The sequence below is a fragment of the Zootoca vivipara genome, chromosome 11 (assembly GCF_963506605.1).
Source record: "Zootoca vivipara chromosome 11, rZooViv1.1, whole genome shotgun sequence".
Taxonomy (NCBI): domain Eukaryota; kingdom Metazoa; phylum Chordata; class Lepidosauria; order Squamata; family Lacertidae; genus Zootoca; species Zootoca vivipara.
Genome location: NC_083286.1, coordinates 36551989 through 36573213, shown reverse-complemented (window position 1 = coordinate 36573213; position 21225 = coordinate 36551989). Strand labels below are relative to the sequence as shown.

At 42.9% G+C, this 21225-nt stretch overlaps 1 protein-coding gene across 2 annotated transcripts in view; it reads right to left on the bottom strand.

Annotated features, from left to right (window-relative positions):
* JMY (junction mediating and regulatory protein, p53 cofactor) overlaps positions 1–3649 on the bottom strand; it is a 43584-nt gene extending 39935 nt beyond the window's left edge. The window contains exon 1 of one of the 2 annotated variants that reach the window (XM_060280248.1): positions 1941–3649. In XM_060280248.1, the coding sequence (XP_060136231.1) occupies positions 1941–2924 (984 nt within the window). In that variant the 5' untranslated portion in view covers positions 2925–3649. The remainder of the gene's footprint in view (positions 1–1940) is intronic. The other variant, XM_035099530.2, reaches the window with a different exon arrangement.
* Positions 3650–21225: the final 17576 nt, after the last annotated feature.

Sequence of the window (21225 nt, the reverse complement as noted above, 5' to 3'; positions counted from 1 at the left end):
TGCGCTCTGGTTCCAGTCACGGTGTTCCGTTGCGCCAGAAGCGGTTTAGTCATGCTGACAACATGACCTGGAAAGTTGTCTGTGGACAAACATTAGCTCTCTCGGCCTAAAAGCGAGATGAGCACTGCAACCCCATAGTCACATTTGACTGGACTTAACCGTCCGCGGGTCCTTTACATTTTTTTTACATTACAGGTTACTTCGCATTATTTTGGAAGGTTCCACACATTTTCCTTTGGTTCTTAGCATCTCACCTATTCATGGATCTACCTCACATTTTCTCTTTCTCCATAATGTATTTGTCCCACAGAACTACAGTAGAAACTTTACTGAAATTGCTTGCTTGTTACTACGGATGGTAACAATTACTCTTTCCTAGCTTTCAGTATCAAAGTTTTTAGGCACTTAGACAACCAGATGTTTTCTACCATCCCTTTTTTAAAAAAAAGTCAGAAGTGAAGTTTTGCATTTATTCATGCCAAAAGAATATACCTGTGGCAACAATGTTCTGAGAAGCTGAACAGCTGTACATGGTCCTAAAACCAAAAAAGAAAGAAAGAGGAAACACAGAAGGCATTGAATTTTCACCTACTAATCATTACCCTGGCAATAGGATTCCCAGGTCAACTAAATGTAAAATGAACACCAATTAACACTAAATCACAAATACAAGAGATTTTTCACTAATGTTAGCAGCCTTCAATCCATGTAGATTATTTAAACAATTGAAAGAATCAACTCACACCTTTCCTAAAAATAATCACAACCAGCATTTCCTACAAATGCCACCATACAATAAAAGGCATATAATCATCAGGAGAACTCTGAAGCAGCCAAGCCAATGGCTCTAGTCTAGAATCACACTTAATTCAAGCCAAGCATGGCCTTCACTTCATGTTGCAAAGTTTCACTTGACAAGCATGTTGGGCAAACAAGAGTAATTAGTTCCTTGGGAAATGAGTGAAACTATTTTTAGTCCTTACCCAACCTCTTATTCCAAATAAATATATATCTTCATGAAAAGCACAACTAGACAGACTTGTGAGGTATTCACACAATAAGATAACAAAGATAAACTCAGAAATGAAATACTGTGGGCAAAATGTTGGCCCTCTGCTTCAAAATTGACAATGCCGGAAACATCATTCACTAATTATCTTCCTCATTAAGTTCACTAACAATATGATTTCATCCTAAATGGAAAGAAATATATTTAAAAATTCAGTATCTGGTGCAAACTGATGCATGTAATTTTTGCCCAATAAAAAAAATACGAAGTATTGTTTGATGTATCCACCACCAACTATAAATCAAGAATGCACAAGGTGAATAGAAGATATTGACCTCATATTGATGCTGATCTTAGATGTGAATCTGACAGGACAATTTAGTTCTGACTGATCCATTTCCTTGTACTGTACTGTATTAGGAATAGTGTCTAGCTAGCAGAATAACTGGCAAACATATCCAAGTACCAGAGTAAACATGGTCAAGCCCAGTACCCACCCACCTCACTGACCCAGTCAGTAAAAATAAAAACATATGACTCATCCTTAAAAAGTCAAGACACCATTAAGTATAAGAATACACCAGTTTTTGAAAGATACAAAAAGGGCCTTAGATACAGAAAGCCAGACCCTCTGGAAGTTTACTTGGAAGCACATGACTGTCTTTTTTTAAAAAAAATGCACAGGATTCAACCTTTAGCATCTTTCTGCCCTTCTCCGAACTCTTATTTCCCACCCGATAAAGATTTTACATGAAAATATAGTCAGAGCAGCAGCAGAGTTGGAGACAGAAACCCAACGAAACCTTATACTGAGAGTACGTTGCATGGGACTCAGGGGAACTTGCTTCCAGGTAAGCATGCTCAGGATCGGGCTGAAGGGATTTCTATTTTATCAGCACTGGGGGGGGGGGGAACGGGGGACCTTCCTCACCTCCTGGATGCGCTTGCGGGCCCGCTGCAGCACTTCCTCGTAACCCTTTTGCCGCAGCTCGCTCAGGCTCTCGTAATACTCCTCCGGGTCGTCCGTTTCGGTGAAGAGCACCTGGGAGAGGATCTTCCATCCGCAGGTGTCCAGGCAGTGGCCCAGGTAGACCTGCAGCCGGCAGCACAAAGTGTCCATGTCCTCCTCCGACATCTCCGGAGCTCCGAAGAGGACCGTCCACATGCCCGACGGCTCCTCGGGAAGGACCGGCAAGCAGGGCTCCAGCTCGGAGCTTACTGAGCACAGCTGCTGGTGCACGACTCGCAGGTCCTGGAAAGAGAAGAGGCCGGCCCAGCTGCACTCCTCGCCCGACGGCGATTCGGTTTCCGAAGCGGCCGCGGAAGGCGGCTGCGGGACGGCTGCAGGCCCGGCGAGCGGGGACGGCAGCAGGAAAGCGGCGCCTCCCGCAGGCTCGTCTTTCCCCAGCTCCAGCACCTCGATGTCCTCGGCCGCACAGGCCGCGGGGCTGAGCGGCGCCTTCGCAGCAGGCTGAGGCCTCCGGCCAGGGCTGCTCCTCGCCCGGGCCGGGCTCCTCTGCGGCGGCGGCGCCTCCGCCACTCGGCTGCCGGGGCTCCTAGGCAACGGCTCGGCCCGGGCGGGAGAAACCGGCGGGCTCCTGGCTTGCCCAGGCTCGGCGGTACTCCAGGCCGGGCTGCTCCTGCGTACGGTGGGGCTCCCGTACACCATGGAGGAAGAGGAGCAAGCGGCGGCTCGCTGGTGCTCGAGGCCGGGGCTCCCCCCGCGGCGGATCTCCCTGGAGCCGCTGCGCTGCCTCTGCGCCGTCCGGTTGTGGCAGGTGATGGCGAACTTGCCCTCGATCTCATTCCAGGCCACGATGAAGACGAACTTGTGCTTCTCCCGTTCGTGGAAGGCGTGAGGCCTCACGGCCACCCAGTCCGCCTCCAAAGTCTCCTCCAAGGCGAAGGTGCTCATGGTGGCCGGGGGGAGGGCAGCTTCCCTGCTTCCTCACGACCACCAAACCGGGAATAGGTTGGGAGGGCGCTCAAGTCACTGCCCAGCAGCCTCAGCCATTTTAGCGGCGGCGGCGGTGGGCAGGGAAGGAGGGAACGTGAAGGGAAGGATGCTGCGCTACTGGCAGGGCCGGGTGGGATGCGAGGGGAAGGGACGACGAGGGAGATAGGCTAAGAAGGCGCCAGAGAGTCGTCAGCGACTGCAACGGCCGCCGCGGCGCGCGCTCCCCTCGCGCTCTCCCGCTCGGCTTTGTTGTCATGAGCCCGGCGGCGGCGGCGGTGGCTCCTCTAGCTGCTGCTGCTTGCCTGCCGGAGACAATACGAGAGGCAAGTCAATACAGTCCCCTCACACAGGTACTTGAGGCGGTCACGTGGAGGCCCCGGATCTGTTTACAAGCCGCTGCGGCGGCGACGACAACGACGAGGAAGAGGCGGCAGCTGCGTTCCGGCTGCTCAGCTCTTGCCCCGCCTCCAGGACTCTCCCCCCCCCTCACGACACACGCGCACACACACTGCACCCAGGCGCAGACGGAGACTCCTCTCCGACGCCAGCCCTGGGTGTGGGGAGGCGGCGGTGGGGGCTGCAGGAGCCGTTTGCACAGCCCTTCCTCCCCCACCCCTTGTCTCCGGCCCGACCAGATTGCCTCCTTTCTCCAGTTTCTCCCTCTCCTGACTGCCAGGAGCGCCTTCACTATCCCTCTCGCTCAAACAATGTTCCTATTATTCAAGCCACGCAGGCAGCGCACGTCAGGCTTAGCCTCTTGCTCCTCCCTCGCTGAGGGACTTGCACCGTACCCGAAAAGCACAATAACCTCACCGTTCTCCCAACATAACAATACCCCTCGCCACGGCCCTTGTGCCTTTGGAAAGCAATGGCGATTGTGGACCTGGTGTGTGCGAATAAATAGGGTAGCCCCGCTGCTGGAGGCTCTCCTGACAGCTGTATCTCACGACCGTTTTGCGCCTCACGAGGACACGCCAGCTTTTGCTGGTATTAATGTTGACGGTGGGTGTGTTATTCGTAAATGCCTATATTCCTAAATTTAATTTATGCATTTCAAATGAGTCCTCGTTCATATCCAAACGCTTTGGGAAGGAGATGTGTGCAACAACACAAATGGGCATTCGTGGTCAGAAAAGACATCTCTGATTCCCCTGGAAATCAGGGGGACTTAATTTTGAGCTGGTTTAGTCTGTAGAAGCTGTTTGGTACTTCCAGCACAGAAATCTCCAAGCGTCCAAGATTCCAGGGGCTTACCCAGGCTTTGTGCTGCTTTTTGGAATGAGGCACAGCAGAGACTGTGATGTCTTTATGATAGATGGTTTATTAACACATGTGTACAACCTGGGCCTACGATGGAGGAGTTCACAGCATGGACTCCCCAAAAGGGTCTTGTTTCTCCCATAGCTGCAGCCTTGGATTCAAACAGAAATCTTGAATACCTTGAATCTAGCCCATTAGCAAATTGGCAGCAGATACAATTTTTTCAACACATGCGTTGCATGTTGATAGCCCTGGAGAACAATCACATAGCAGTTTTCTGCACAAGCTGCAAGTGGTGTAGCATGGGTTGCCAGTGCTCAGGCAAGGCAAGTATACTCTCCACCGCCTGCCAGTAGACGGAACAAACAGGCAATAGCTTGGTGACCTACATGAGTGGCAGGCGTACTGCACAGTGAGCACCAAGCACGGCGGAAAGCAGGTATATTTCTAAAGCCCATGTAGAGGGCACCCTAGCAACCAGCTGTTGCCCAAATCCACTCCTCAGTCTGCCCATGCAAACATTGGGAGATTTTCTGTGCAAGGAGGAAGGCACACTAATTTGTATTTAAATTATTATTATTATTATTATTTATACCCCACCCATCTGACTGGGTTGCCCCAGCCACTCTGGGTGGCTTTCAGCATACTGTATATAAAAATAAAGTACTGTAAAACATTGAACCTTAAAAGCTTCCCTATACAGTGCTGCCTTCAGATGTCTCCTAAAAGATATATAATTACTCATTATTATAATGATTTATTATTACTACTACTTTCCTTTTGAAATTTTGCACCCCAATAATTTTGCACCCAGGGCCACCTGCAGCTTCCAGACCAAATTCAAGGGCAACCCCATATAAAGTGTATTAGAATAATCAAGTCTATTTATTAATCTAGTTTCTAACACATGAACCACTGTATCCAAGCAATCCCTGTCCATGAGCAATTGTAGTTGGCACACTAGCCAAAGCTGGCAAAATACATTCAAAGACATTGAAGACACCTGAGTAGTACCCCCCAAGGAGTTCCCCTAAGCTATGCACCTGTTCTTTCAGAGGGAGTGAAACCCCATCCAAAGCAGGCAACAGACCATTTCCCCAGACCTGGCAGTCACTCACCCACAGGGCCTCCATTTTGCTAAACTTCAGCTTCAGTTTATTGGCTCTTATCCAGCCCATTACTGAGTTCAGGCAGTGGTTCAGGACTTGCTCAACACCTCCTGGTTCAGATGTTAGAGAAAAACAGAGCTGTGTGTCATCAGCATGTGTATAACACTGTGCTCCAAACAGACTGCATACTTGAGTTCCAAGCAGATGCCTTGGCTACTTAGCAGTCCAGGCTCTAATGCATAGTGTTATTAGTTGCAAGTATTAACAAAGCTCTCCCAGATACTGCCCTGCAGCTTATGCAACTGAAGCACATACAGTCTTTCTTTCTTTCTTTCTTTCTTTCTTTCTTTCTTTCTTTCTTTCTTTCTTTCTTTCTTTCTTTCTGATTTATATCTCTCCTTTCTCATGTATTTGCATTATTCAGAGCATCTTACAACAATGAAACTACCACTTCCCTAATAAAACAACCATATAAAACTGAGCAATATAAAAACCAGCTCAACAGATATTAAAACACGCCCAGCAGTTTAAAAGCCCCAAGCAGTGTTCACCATATGAAGACTCATCTGCCCAAGAAGATAAAAGCTTGCTGGTCCTTGAAACACCACAAGATTATAAGACCATCTCCAGTTAAAGCAGCTGTCAATTGTAATCCTGTGTTTACACAGCAATGGGTTATGCCCTAGCGCAGGGGTTACCAACCTTTTTGGACCAGAGGACACACCTGGAATTTTGAAAAAGTGCCAGTCACAAAATGGCTTCTGTGGGGGATATGTCATTGCAATTAAAAAATGGCTACCGGGGGGGGGTGGCATTACAGAAAATGACTGCTGTGAGAGAGAACAGGAGTAAGGGCTGCCATATTTAAAAGAGCAGAAAAAGAGACAAGAACACAAAATGATGTTGGCATCACCCTTTCCATCAACGAGCATATTTCAGAGGGGGGTGTTCAATGTGGGAGAAGCTGAGCCAGTGCAAACAGTAACTGAGCAGGAAGACAAAAACAACAACAACAACAACAACAACAACAAGGATTTTTGAGGGGATATTGACATTTCATGGGCACCATAGCAGATACTGATGGCCCCTGCCATGGTGTGCTTTCCAAGTGTTTTTGGAAATATAATTTTTCAAAACACACAAAGAGTATTTTGAGGGTTGTTCCCAGATTCACTTATGCAAATATAAAAGGGAAAATGATAATTAGTCCTGAGAATTACATTGGTAAGGAGTAACATAGTGAATTTGCTTAATAAGGAGACTCCTGTCAACTGTGAATCATACAATAGCAGGTTATATTCTGGGACGTGGGCATAGCTGCCAAGTTTTCCCTTTTCTCGCGAGGAAGCCTATTCAGCATAAGGGAATTTCCCTTTAAAAAGGGAGAACTTGGCAGCTATGGACGTGGGTGGTGCTGTGGTCTAAACCACTGAGCCTCTTGGGCTTGCCAATCAGAAGGTGAGAGGTTCGAATACGTGCGACAGGGTGAGCTCCTGTTGCTCTGTCCCAGCTTCTGCCAACCTAGCAGTTCAAAAGCATACCAGCATGACCTGGAAATCTGTCTGTGGACAAACGCTGACTCCCTCGGCCTGAAGCAAGATGAGCGCCGCACCCCATAGTCGCCTCTGTCTGGACTTAACTGTCCAGGGGTCCTTTACCTTTTTTATCTACCGGTAGGTTATATTTTAACAAAATTATGAAGAGCCTTACTAGCCAATCTCTACTTCCCTTTCCTACAAGACTAGAAGTATCCCATTCCAACAACCATGTCCAGTTGTGTGCACAGATATTTGCCCTATAAAATAAATAGGAAAGACTGCATCAGGACACGCTAGATCAGGGGTAGGCAACCTAAGGCCCGTGGGCCGGATGTGGCCCAATCGCCTTCTCAATCTGGCCCACAGACGGTCCAGGAATCAGTGTGTTTTTACATGAGTAGAATGTGTGCTTTTATTTAAAATGCATCTCTGGATTATTTGTGGGGCATAGGAATTCGTTATTATTATTTTTTTTCAAAATAAAGTCCAGCCCACCACATGGTCTGAGGGACGGTGGACCAGCCCACGGCTGAAAAAGGTTGCTGACCCCTGCTCTAGATTATGGACTAATGCTATAATTTCACCAGAACAGAATACTTATTCCAAAAACAAAACAGAATTAAGTAATTTAGCAAGTAACCACAACTGGAAACTGGTCCTCCAAACAGTAAATCAGGAAGTGAGGGAAACGCCACAAACCACACAATATGTATTATGTAATAGCTGCTGGGTACATTTATTTTAAAATGGAAATGTAACTCATTCATAAAATAAAGGATTGGCCAAGGTTAATTATGAAAATATTACTCTAGCACTGGTTGGGACCCACTATCTGGTCATGGGTTTGGGTCTTATCCCTAACCTTTATCCAAGGTGGGGCATAACAGCAGTACTATCACCATACAAATATATGGTTAAAAAAATTAATAAATGGGTCCCAAAACACTAGGTGGGTTCTGAGTTTGAAAGGATTGAAGTCTACTACTCTAGTATTCTATAAACTAAAACCTCCGGGACATTTCCCCATGAACCTTCCAGAAAGAAGCAAATAATGTTTTACCCTTTCAGCACTGCTTTTTAGATGAATCTCCCAGCCTCCCATTCTTCAACAATAGTTCTTATAACTGAGGTGACAGATTTTGATATGGATATCTTCACGTCACTTTGCTTCCCAGCACTGTCACAATGGAAAACACTAACCCTTGCAACTTGGGGGGTGATAGGTTTGCTAAAGAAGATAGAAGAGATTTGTTCTCTGCTGTTTACAAGGGTAGGACTAGAACCAAGGGTCCAAACCGTACAGAAGCGTATTCCAGCTAAATATTAGGGGGAACTTTCTTTGGTAAGGGGAGTTCAACAATGGATCAGACATCCTCAAAGGATGGTGGACTTACTCTGCCAGTGGTATTTAAACAGAAGCTACATTAGACAACCATTTGTCAAGGCTGCTGAAATATACTTGGAGTCCTATAGTGACTTCATGCTCTTTATTGCAGCTTGTAAAACAGTGAATGAATCCCCCCCCCAAACCTCAGGCTTTTATATACATTATTTACACCAGGCATCCCCAGACTTCGGCCCTCCAGATGTTTTGGACTACAATTCCCATCTTCCCCGACCACTGGTCCTGTTAGCTAGGGATCATGGGAGTTGTAGGCCAAAACATCTGGAGGGCCGTAGTTTGGGCGTGCCCGATTTACACAATGAGTCCCGTCTGATTGGCTGATTCTGCTTTCCTCCTGCAGCCTGATTGGTCTTTCCCTGCAGGCCAATCAGTTGTTGCATTCTACAATCCTACCAGCCTAATAGGCTGATTAACCTCTTCCTGGAGCCTGATTGGTCTTCTCCTGCAAGCCAATCAGTTGTTGCATTCTAGGATCCTACTTGCCTATTGTTCTAGGATACAAGCTTAGTACATAACAGCTGCTGTAGTTACATCCTGCATTATGGATCCTGCACTGAGCAGCAGGTTGAGCTGCTTGACCTCCAGGCTCTCTCCCAACCCTATGATTCTATGAGAAGTAACAACTATGTTGAAATATAGTGTCTAATTAACAGCAGGCAGGTATGTTATTGTTAAGGCAAAACTTCCTTCTTGTTCACACAGATACTCATTCATAGAAAACAAACGATATTATTTAATATATATTTTTACCTCACCTGTCAAGCTAGTTTCCAGGTGAGCATATGCTAATGATATACTATGAATGATGGTCTATTTAAGCTTGCATGTTGTAAATTCATAAAAACATTGTGCTCTTGTTTAGTGAAACAAAAGGACCAGGGGTTCATCCTACCTTGGTATAACTGAGGAATCATAGGTTAGATATGCTATGACATATGTGTCAGGAAAGTAGATTTTTAAATGTTGTTCCATTTTGGCATTTTTAGATCCTAAAATACTGTAGTTATCAGCTTGAAGTGCTTATGTGAAGTAAGCCAGACTATCCTTTCCCCCCAGTCTCTATCTGGTTTGACAAGTTATTTTGCCAACACTTTGCTGCTAGAGGTGTGTCAGAATTTTTGCATTCTTTTTCATATTAAGCAGTATACAAATGATATCTCAGTTGTCATACATTCCTGTTTGGTGACTTAGAATTGCTTGGCTTTAGAGAACTCTTTGTCAACAGAAGCATTTGTTTGAAGCATTCTTGGGCAATGTAACTTGGGCACATACAGGCACTTTGGTAGATTTTATTGTTTTTCATTTCTTATTTGGAATAAAACTTTTGTATCCTCATAAATAAAAATAAAATTGAAAAACAAACTTCTCATTAATTTTACACATTTTCTCATCAAACATTGCATATCTGGTGAAATTTAAAATCAGCTGAGTAGTGATGCTTCATTTATAGTTTCCCAAATTGTAATTATGAAGTGCATTGCTTCAATTTACCGTCTCTCTGAATTATAATTATTCCAGAATTTCTTTAATAACAGTTTACTAATTAATCCAAACACTGTATTTTCTGCAACAAATTAATAGCTACAGCTCTCAAATAAATTAATATAATCAGCTTACTTCCTTTCTTCTATAAAACTATCAAACAATTTCAACCAGGTACACTTGAAAGGTATCAGCTATGTGCAGATCTTCACTTGTTTTGGCAAAGGAAAGTAAAAAAGCTCTGTCTCGGGAGCTTTTTTAGCTTGTCCATACAGCTATAAAGATGGATGCATAGATGGAAAATCCTAAACTGTCTTGGTTTTAATGGATGTGTCAGCAATGTCAGTACTGTACATTGATCTAATTTTTTATAATAAAAGAACAACCCAGTTTATTTAACTTTACACATAGTGTGTGGAGAAATTTTAATATTCCTATGTGTAATGAAACAACATGTTGTATTTACCGGATCAAAGATCATTGAGTTAATGCAATATTAATGACCATGTGTACCCATAATGAAAATGTTCTTTAATCCAAATTGGAAACATACTGTTGCACACAACCTCAACCTCAGAGTTGTACAAGATTTCAGGGTTTGCAGGCTCTTTACCCTGGTTCTGTGTTTACTTTTGGAAATGAGGAGCAGAGGAGATTGTGGTGTCTTTATTATATATGTTTTATTTACACAAATATATAACCTGAGTCTACAATGGAGAGCTTCAGTGGTGGAGCTTCATGCTCCGGCACCGGGGGGAGGAGAGCAGGGGGGGCGGGACTGGCACATGTCCTGGGGGTGTGGTGCGCCGCCTGCAGGGGTGTGGCACCCAGCACGGGCAGGGGGGCAGCCGCGATGGCACTCCACCGGGATCGCGCTGCCGGGGACGGTGCGCTGCCCCCAAACTCCTCTTCCTCCGCCAGTGAATAGGTTCACAGCATTAACACTCCAAAAGTCTTGTTTCTCTTATATCCATAGCCTTGGATTCAAGCAGAAACCAGCCATGGCTTTCTCTCTGCATTTCCAGACCACAGCTTTCCCCTCTAGCTCACATCACAGCAAAATCTTCTCTCAAACTCAGACTTTTGTTTTTCTCACTATCTAAGGAAACTGAAAGAAGGGCTCCAGTCATTTCCCTTATGACACAGAGCTCCCTTTCCTCATTTCTCTGAATGGCCCATCAACCAGACTGGCTTGGCTATTTCACCCACTGAATCCATGCTTGATCCAGGAGTCAGAAGGTCTTGCTTGCATTCAGCCTACTTCCACCCTACCTCTCGCAAACTGGTCTGGCACCCACAAACTCATAAGAATACATATCGGAGAAACCCTAATCTTCAAATCCACTGGCTAAAGGGGACTAGGACTAGGCTGAGGAAGCCACATTTACCACAGAACATCCTGCTGTGGCTTAACCCACAATGTAAAACAGAGAACAAAGGCATCAGGTGAAGTGTGCTTGAGTCCACGAAAACTTATTTCATAGGAAATTTGTTAGCATTAAAGATATCACAAGACCTTCAATTCTTTTTTTATCAGTGTTGGCCAACATATCTTGAATGTAGAAGCACTTGTAAATCATTGAATGACTGTGGGAACAGGAGATCAATGTTGATGTGCACTCTTCACAACTGAGTAATACATATGTTCATCACAAGGTGAGCACGTGTAAAACTGGGGTCTAAAATTACCTGTGCTGCTCAGCATGCTGGACAAAATGAATTGGTTACCTGAAACCACAAACATGAGTACAAGGTGGTACAGGTGGGGTCTTCTGAGCCCAAATTTGCTGCTGAAGCATCCATTCCTGAAGGCAAGCTAATCAGATTCTGAGATATTGTGAAATAAAAATGAGAGAGCCTAGATCCCAAACTTAGATGGAAGGTAAAGTTCTAAGGTTTCCAAAGTACCATTTTCTGAAATGCTTCCTATTCTATTTACAAGCAAAACCTATGATCTCAAACTGTCAGTGCATGTATGACAAGATGGTATTAGGAAAGAGGGATTAAATTTGTTAGGCACAGATAAATATTTTTAGCTATAACTAAAGTGTGACTCTACTGCTGGTACTTAAAATGAATTAGGTTGCGGAGAGGCTTTTAAACTAACATCTGGAGGAAGGCTGACAGGTACTGAGTTCAGTTTGGGATGACTCATCCATCTGGCATGATAATAAACACACACAGCTAGTGTGCTCTAAAAATGGTTATAGAATAGAAGCTAATACTGCGTACATAAAACCCAGTGAGAGGCAACCAAATAAAGTAAAGTGTCAGGTAACAAAATATACAGTTGGTGGTTGTGTTGGTCACTGCACAGTTACAGTGGCTAGAAATTCTAGGCCCCTTAACCAATCTGGTGATCATGGCTTTGAAACATTAAAAAGAAATGGGGCAAAAGTAAACAAGGGAACAAAAGTGGCTGACTTCAGCTCTCCTTGTATTGAGCAGCATAAATGTTAAGAATCATGACAGGTCACTATTAAGTATTATCGATTCCAGATAATGATAGGTATTATTCTTTACACCAGTGATCTGAAGGCAAGCTCTTATAAAAATATCTGGTTTTCAGAATTGCTTAGAAGGGATAACATAGCCAAACGGCTTGATTAAAGTGACTTCAGTCTACCTGAGATGGGCAAATCACCCCCCAAATCAATATTGAAACTAAAATTGAATGGGAAAAACTTTTTCGTGCTTTTGAAAGGACTAGTTAAGAGGAAACATAAATGGGTGGGTCCAATCTCTTCAAGCAACATGATAGTGATTTCAAACACTACATAGAAGCTTAATTTAGCATATGCACAAAATTCTGCAAAGCATATAGTACAGGACCAATATTATATTTAAATACAATAAATCTATGAGAACATGAAAGTGACAATAAAGTTGATTTTATCATTTTGAAATGTAAAAGTCTCCCATTCTTTGAATTAATCTGGGTAAAGAAAAGACAAAGGTAAGTGAGTAAAATGGAATATAACATTTGAAGGATCAGAAACAGAATGAGTAGATCAGGATGTATGAAAGGAAGAAGTGACTACTGTATTAGGTTCTAGTGGGGACACAAGACACTGCGCTGGACAATGCTCTCTCTGTCTTGCTACCTGAAGAGGGCACCTACAAAAGGTGCAGTCTACAATTCGGAATTGTGGCACTGGCCATCATTCTCAACTGGTTTTGGAATCTAGTCTCTATGCTTCCAAAGAGACTTTCTCAATAATGGAAGCAACAGCAAATTGGGTGGAAAATAATGCTAGGAAGGCAAGCAATATAGCATGAAATTTCAAAGCCAAGGTTGTTATATAGTCAAGGTGAAGCCATTTCAGCATCACCCACATGGATCCAGCTGTTCAATTTAGACCATGCAGGGCTGGATCAAGGCAACTTCTAAGTTATGTCAAGTTTAAGAGATGCCATCACCTTAACAACAACAACAAGAACTGCTATTTTAACAGAAAGGACAATAAAAATAGAAATAATCAACTTTTATATTTGCATATAAACTGGTACATAGGTGAGGATGCAACTAAAAGCTAACAAAAAACATGTATCTTGCAATAAGTCTTTGGGTTTTTTTTTTAACCAATTATGTAAAACTTGAAATTTAGTTTAGTTTTTGTATTTAGAGACCCTAAATTGCAACCTACTTAGCCTACTTAATCTGAGACCCCAAACTGCAGCCTGCTTAGTTTGCACATATATCTGGCACTGTGGACCAGCAACGATCAGCATGTGGGCTACAGGTGCCAGGTGCATAGAATCATCTGGAAGCGCTTCAATCTAGAAACGATTCCAGCATGTCTGGTTACCGTCTGCGCAGCAGATTCACCTTTCCAGGTTTTGAACACATGTCCTGAATATAGGATTGTGGTATTAGATTGACACAAGCCCAGAAATGACAAGGCAGTTATAATGGCCTACATTTCCTTCAGTTAGTACTGTATGCAATAGCTCTGTCTTCCTTACAGTCTGAAAGAATGTATCTTCCATTACACAGACTGATCGCTCCTTTTATGTAAGTACTGTATTTAGTCCTCTTGTAAACAAACTTTGCTTCAGGAACTTTTTGGCTCCCCTGTGCAGTAGCACAAAGAGCCTCTGTTATGCTCTAGTTAAGTCTGCCAATTAAAGGAGGGGAAAGGAGAAATGCTCTGGAGCAAAGAACTAGTAAGAGTTTTCTGCAAAATTATATGAAGCAGTGATGTTGCAATACTAATGGAGTGGGTTTATAGACTCTATACCATTACTGTAACAATATTCTGATGTCACTCCGCTTAAATAACCATTTTACAATCCTGCTCTTGCAAGTTGTTACAATTGTTAAAGGTTTTGGCTTCAAGGATTCCACCATTTCCCCCAAATTCTACATTCTACTAATGCTACATACAGGGGTAATTATTAAATCCATATAATTTGAATCCCTTATACTTGAATCATGAACATTTGTTTTATTTGCCATTATATGCTCTTACACTGCTGATTTATTAGTCTTGCATTGTATTTTTGTTTTAAAAATATAGAATACCGCTAGCAGGTTTGTAAAATAACAAGCGGTTTATAAATGAATTTAAAACTTAAAAATAAAACAACACAGAATAATAAAGTCAGAGATTCAGATTCAAATCTGAATCTAAACTTTCTTAACATCCAGGAACAGTAAGGGAGACACCAAGGCATATGCCTAATTCCTATATTTTATAATGAGCACATTATAAATCCCTTAATATAAGCCTTGTTGTTTTCTTCTAACATGCACCAATATGCCTAATTATGTATAGGCCCAGTTTGTATCAGGAAATGCATTTTCTCTCTTACATTAGCTTCCCTACACATCCTGAAACATCCCAGAATCCCTTCTACTGCTTTGGTACCCGTGATCCAGACTTTTCCGTTCATATTTATACATTACAATCATACCAAAGAGCCAAGACTTACAATTAAAATAACAATTGATCCCTACATTTAATTTTACTCAATGAGAGACAATGGAATAGTGAAGTGGTGGCTTATTCAGGGCAAAAGCAATTTATAGCCCAGCTATTTTGGTGATTTTTATTAGTTTCCTGTGGCCATGAATTTCACTCTGGCTGTCCTAACATATTGGCTTGCAAGCTGATTTTGATTGATCATTGTTATTATTTCGCCTAACAGAATTGTCCTGTTGTTCCTTCCAAAAGCTATCAAAAAACAAAAATAGTTTCATACTGAAGTAATTTGCATTTTTCATCAGTTAAAAAAAATGTTTGGACGCAAGTCACAGATTTTATAGGTTTTACCCCTTCGCACATATCCTGGTCACATGTCACTTTCTGCCACTTCTGATACATATAAAAATCTGACAATGGTGATGGATGAATCTCAGTTAATCTGGGTCTCGGAAGAAGGAAAGAAGCTGAAACCATGACAAAACAAAACCAAAGCATTGACAGCTAGCAACTGTGTATAGTGTCAACATTGTACATAATGCCAAGCTCCTAAGAGGGCAAGGCCCTACTGGACTCCATAAGGCTGTTGTTTCTCAAAGCTGCTGCTGAAAGCTGGTGCCAAAGGCAAATACCTTTTTAATAGGGTTGCCAGACCTCCAGGTCAGACCTGAAGTCCAGGTGGAGGGCTTGAATCTCCAAGTGGTTCATTTAAATAATAATAATAGCAGCAGCAGCAGCAACAACAACAACAGTAGTTTATTATTATTATTATTTACTTATACCCACCCATCTGGCGGGGCAGGTAGGGTCTAAGCCTTGCTACCAGATGGAGCTGGTAGACAGCTGCCCTGGACACAGAATTGACCTGCGCCCCCATGGACAGCTGTGAGTCCAGGGGCACAGTTACCCCATTCAGGACCAGGGAGTTCCTCACACCTGCCCGCCCCCTGTTCCCCCCCCCCAAACAGTACTTCTGTCTTGTCAGGATTCAACCTCAATCTGTTCACCGCCATCCATCCTCCAACTGCCATTAACTTCTGTTTCTTTATTATATAAAGTTGAAGTTATTAGAGTTTAGTTGTTTTAAAACCTCTTAACACCCTTTGCCTTCTTTTTACCTGTTTGCTCATGTCTCTTATTTGTCTTCTTGCTTTCTTTGTTCTTCCCTAACTTTCCTCATAGCTAAACCTTGAGTCACTTAGTCTCCTTCATGCCTCAGCCCTTTTCTCTAGAAATTGCAGCCTCCCAGCATCTGTGCCTCTCCCTCCTTGCTGTTCAATCAGCTTTTAAACTTTGTCTCTTATTCTCCTGTGTCTTTGACCTCTAATACTAGCCTCTCCTTTTCCTTAACCCACTTCTTTTTGTATCTTTTCCTATTTTCTAAGGTCTTATGCCCTCCGTTTTATTGCATGTCAACAGACAAGGTTTATTCTGTTAAATGTAATCGGTGCCCAGTGCCCAGTTCTTCAGACTTACTATTATTACTGTATTGTTATTATTTTACCCATCATTAGATCTTCTCTGGGTCCCTCCTCTTAGGAAGCCGCAGAGGGTAGTGACAAGGGAGAGGGCCTTTTCAGTTGTGGTGCCCCAGCTGTGGAATGCTCACCCCAGTAAGGTCTGCTTGGCACCTTCACTGACATATTTCTGGCTCCAGATAAAGACTTTCTTTCCCAGCCCTCCCCCTGGCATTTTTTTTGATAGATTGAGATGATGTTTTGTTATTAGTGTGCTGCCAAACTTCACGTGACTGCTATGGGATTTGGAAAATCTGGAAAATGTTTGCCATGATATGTATGACTATATAACTCATACATGTTTGCAGGTGAAACAGAGCATATTGCCTCTCAAACACACCTATACAATACTATGTTTGTATTCTGTTTAAAGACATAATGAGAGGGCACAAAAATGTAAAAAGCTATGCGGCATATATGGTAGTTAGGCTTATTCTAAAATTGTAAATGTTACCATGCATATATTCATACTGTAAATGGAAGCGCATATGCCTAGCAAGACATAGGCATACCTAATTTTCGAGATGATGAATAAGGTGGATCTCTTAGACCAGGCATCCCCAAACTTCGGCGCTCCAGATGTTTTGGACTACAATTCCCATCTTCCCCGACCACTGGACTTGTTAGCTAGGGATCATGGGAGTTGTAGGCCAAAACATTTGGAGGGCCGCAGTTTGGGGATGCCTGTCTTAGACTTTGAGGTTACCAATCCATCAAAACTATTAGAAACACATCCTTGTGAACAGCAACACACCTCTTTCTATTCATTTCTGAAGCTGTTGGCTCATTTCTCAACTCAACACACAATTCTCCATTCCTATTTACTGGATTCCTTGATTTGCTGAAATTCAAGTACACCTAAACATTAGAGAATTTTTTTTATAAAGCAGGATTTTCCTTTGCACTTCTTAAACAGGGTAAACTAGTACACAAAACCAAGAGAACAAAGTCTGACTTCCATAAGATAAATGCTTTTTTAAAGGCATTGCTTCAATGTGTAAAGGTAGATTGCTATCCTAAATTACCTATCTAGGGTGATAAATCCCACTGGAAAAAGTGTGAGTATTTTCTGAGTAAATATGCTTCTGATCCAGCTAACAAATACATGATCCTAATAATGCACACTAATGCACAAAGCAATATACACTTGCTTACAAAATGTGCAGTTTGCCCCAAAACCTTGTCACTCCTTTTGGTGTCTGAGATATCTCTGAGACCTGAATGTGTCCCTAAATTGGCATTCTATGAAGTCAGAAAACATCACTGAGTCTCATTCAAGCAATTTAACACTAACAATAGCTTTAATACCTTATATGATTCATGCCTAATGATTCAAGCCGCCAGTTGGAAAAGCATGCATCAAAACACCTAGAAACTGTAGGATGTAGAAAAATGGTCAAGGGGAAAAAAGATGTTTGACTAAAGATAGAAGAGGAAATTTTAGCTGGAGGTGGAGGGCATTCAGAAGGGAACCAGATACTGACCAGAGCCACTTGCTTTAGAAATAGAGAGGAAGGTTGTCAGAGGAAGGAGAATGCAAGACTTTGGGACATGGCTAAAGGATGAGGTGAAAGTAGGAATGGGAAGAAAGAGAGCAGGTCCACCCAAGAAAGAGGGACCTGATAGACACTGAAAGCAGAAGATTGCTCTTCATATTTTGAAGATCAAAAAAGCGAACACATTTGCTGACTTCTACGTTTAACTATGGATCACTATGACTCTGATTTTACATACCCATGAAAAAGAGGGCTTGTCCTGGAAAAAGAAGACATATGGCAACCCTAGGATGGACTTGCCAGTGGGATTAATGGCGTAATCGTTCAGGCCAGACACTGAGATCCAGCATTCTGGCAGTTCCCACACTGCAATAAATGAAGCTACAGGAACCAGGCAGAGGGCCTTCTCGGTAGTGGCGCCCACCCTGTGGAATGCCCTCCCATCAGATGTTAAGGAGATGAGTAATTGTATAACATTTAGGATACATCTTATGGCAGCCCTGTATAGGGAAGCTTTTTAAGGTTTAATGTTTTACTGTTAAACTGGAAATGTTATAAAATGTCAATAAGCCTCCAGTGACTCCTTTCAAAAGAAACTGGACGCAGGTAAATGCTGCACCCATTGAACTTCTCAACAGGTCTAGCAACCTATCTGCTAAATGGTGTGACTTTACTCTGTCTTGCCGTGTTCACACACCAACTCTTCCAGATAACAACTCTTTCTGCCAACCTAGCAGTTCGAAAGCACAAAGTGCAAGTAGATAAATAGGTACCGCTCCGGCGGGAAGGTAAATGGCATTTCTGTGCACTGCTCTGGTTCGCCAGAGCCACATGACCTGGAAGCTGTACACCGGCTCCCTCGGCTAGTAAAGCGAGATGAACTCTGCAACCCCAGAGTCATCTGCGACTGGACCTAATGGTCAGGGGTCCCTTTACCCTTTACCTTTTAAACTTTACTCTGTCTTGCTGTGTTCACACACCAACTCTTCCAGATAACAAAGTAACTTGCATAATGTACAGTTATTTATTGGAGGATAAGGTCCACATGCACAGTCTGGGCAGTTTTGGTTACTGTATGACTTTTATTGTGCTTTTATTATGATGGTGACATTTGTTCATCTGTATTTTTTTTTAATCAGGATAACACACCAGGAATTTGATTCAAAGCAGAATGCTAAAACTTGGGGCCAAAGAGACCACTTGGAGAAAATAAATTACAATTTGGTTGCTGTTGGCCACATTGGCACTATCCTCTGGGGAACGGCCATAGCTCAGTGAATAAGCATCTGCTTTGCATGCAGAAGGTCCCAGTTCCAGCATCTCTAGGTAGGGAGATGATACTATCTGAAATCCAGCCGTTAGTCAGTGTAGACAGCATTGAGCTAGATGGACAGGTTTCTATGTTCCTATGTTTCCTGTGTGGACAAAGAAACAATTTAAATAAACCATGGTCGTAGCATTCTGTCGTAGCATTCAAGAAGCAAAGTGTGGACACCAGGAATATAATCCACCAACATTTATGTGGCAATGGTGAACTTTATATGTCGATTATGTACGCACAAATTTCATGGGCTGCAACTGAACAGCATGTATATCACTGTGAAGAGCAGCACAATCCCATCAACCCACATCTTCTTGGGCCCTGGCTTTGATTCCCCCCACACACACTATGTCCAAGAAGGAAACAGTCTCCCGTGTTTCACAATAGTGATGTTCCATTGCTATACTCCCTTTGGACATCACTATTGGCGAGTGTCTGCTCTATACTACCTGAAAAGCCACTTGGAAGTAGACCTTGAGCACTGGGTGCCTGCATGGAGAATCTGTCCCTGGAGTGTATTCACCATGACTATGTGGCGTAGGTATCATCAGTCCATTGCTCCTAGAGCAGCCTCCCACCTGACAGTATATTTGATGTTAGGTGTGGGGCAGGTAGATATGTGACTTGATCAACTGCACAATTGAGTCTCCCAATTGCCTGCGGGGCTTTTGGTCATGCAGCTGATCCTTTCAGAAAGAAGAAGCTGGCTTCAAGCCTGTTGACCAGACACCGTGCAGGACTCTTTGCAAGCCTTGTACGACATTAAAGATATAACAAGTATTGTGAATGCAGTCAGATACATGAAGCCTTATTCTCCGTTCGCAAGTATATATCCTCATGGATATAAATAGAAAAATTGTAACCAGTAGGCCCAAATGGCAATTAAATGTATAAACTAGCACCTGTGGCAGTTGAATATAAGCTTAAATGTATGCAAAATAAGCACAGCAACTGTTGACAACTTAATCAACTGGGAATAAAATAAAAAAATTCCTTCAGTAGCACCTTAAAGACCAACTAAGTTTTTATTTTGGTATGAGCTTTCGTGTGCATGCACACTTCATCAGATACACTGAAACAGAAGATACACACTTCTGTTTCAGTGAATCTGATGAAGTGTGCATGCACACGAAAGCTCATACCAAAATAAAAACTTAGTTGGTTTTTAAGGTGCTACTGAAGGAATTTTTTTATTTTGTTTCGACTCAGACCAACACGGCTACCTACCTGTAACTGGGAATAAAATAATTCCCTTGGGAGGATTGCCTTATCTTTCACTGCTCTTGTAATTATTTCGCTTACCACAAGGAGGCAGTGCTTTTGCATTTTTACAGTACTGTACTTTAAAAAAAATCCACCTAGTGATGTGTAGGGGGGGGGGGAATGCCGAGATGGAAAAACTAATTATTAAGAGATTGAGTAAAAATGTTTTCTAGGGGCATTACCTATTCCCTGCTTTCCTAGATTATGTTTTTGTATTAGTGCTGAACTACAAATAAAGAGTGTGAGATTCTGCTTTGGTGCCAGAGCAATACCCTTACGAAGGTTTTTCAAGGCAAAATGCCTCACAATACTACATAGCTGTCTGCACCATTTTCTGGGACAACATAAAGAGAAAGAAGCCCAAACTGCTGATGTCAATATTCAGCACAAGCACATCCATTTTGTGCTAATGTTTCACCATGGGTTTCGCCAGTGCTTTTAGCTCATGTTTCTTCTGGTTAAGCGCCACTGTCTTCAGTTTGGGGCAAGGAAGGATGGAAACAGAGGCTGCAGAACTACAAATACTATTCCATTAGTTCATCATCAGATAGTAACTGTTGGATATCCCTGTTGAATTACCCATTTCTTCTCATTCTTCACTTTATGGCTGATAACCAAGGGCACTTCTAAACAGCCACTGTTTTTGGCTTGCAATTTACACAATAAAAGTTGGTTTTGATCTATCGTGCAACAATCCTGCTTCCCCCTCCACTCCCTCCCCCCAAAACCCCCAGAATTTTGCAATAAGAAAAGTAGTGGGGGAATGCACTGGAAAGTTGCTTGACTCAGCGTCAACTAACCACCCTGCAACCAAATCAGAATGAATACTCAAAATGTAGCTAACACAGTCTACTCTCCCTGCAAACCTTGTGCAAACAAATCTGGACGAACATTCAATGAACAGGTTGTCTGGAAGTGATCCCAGAAAGCTGTTCTAATGTGA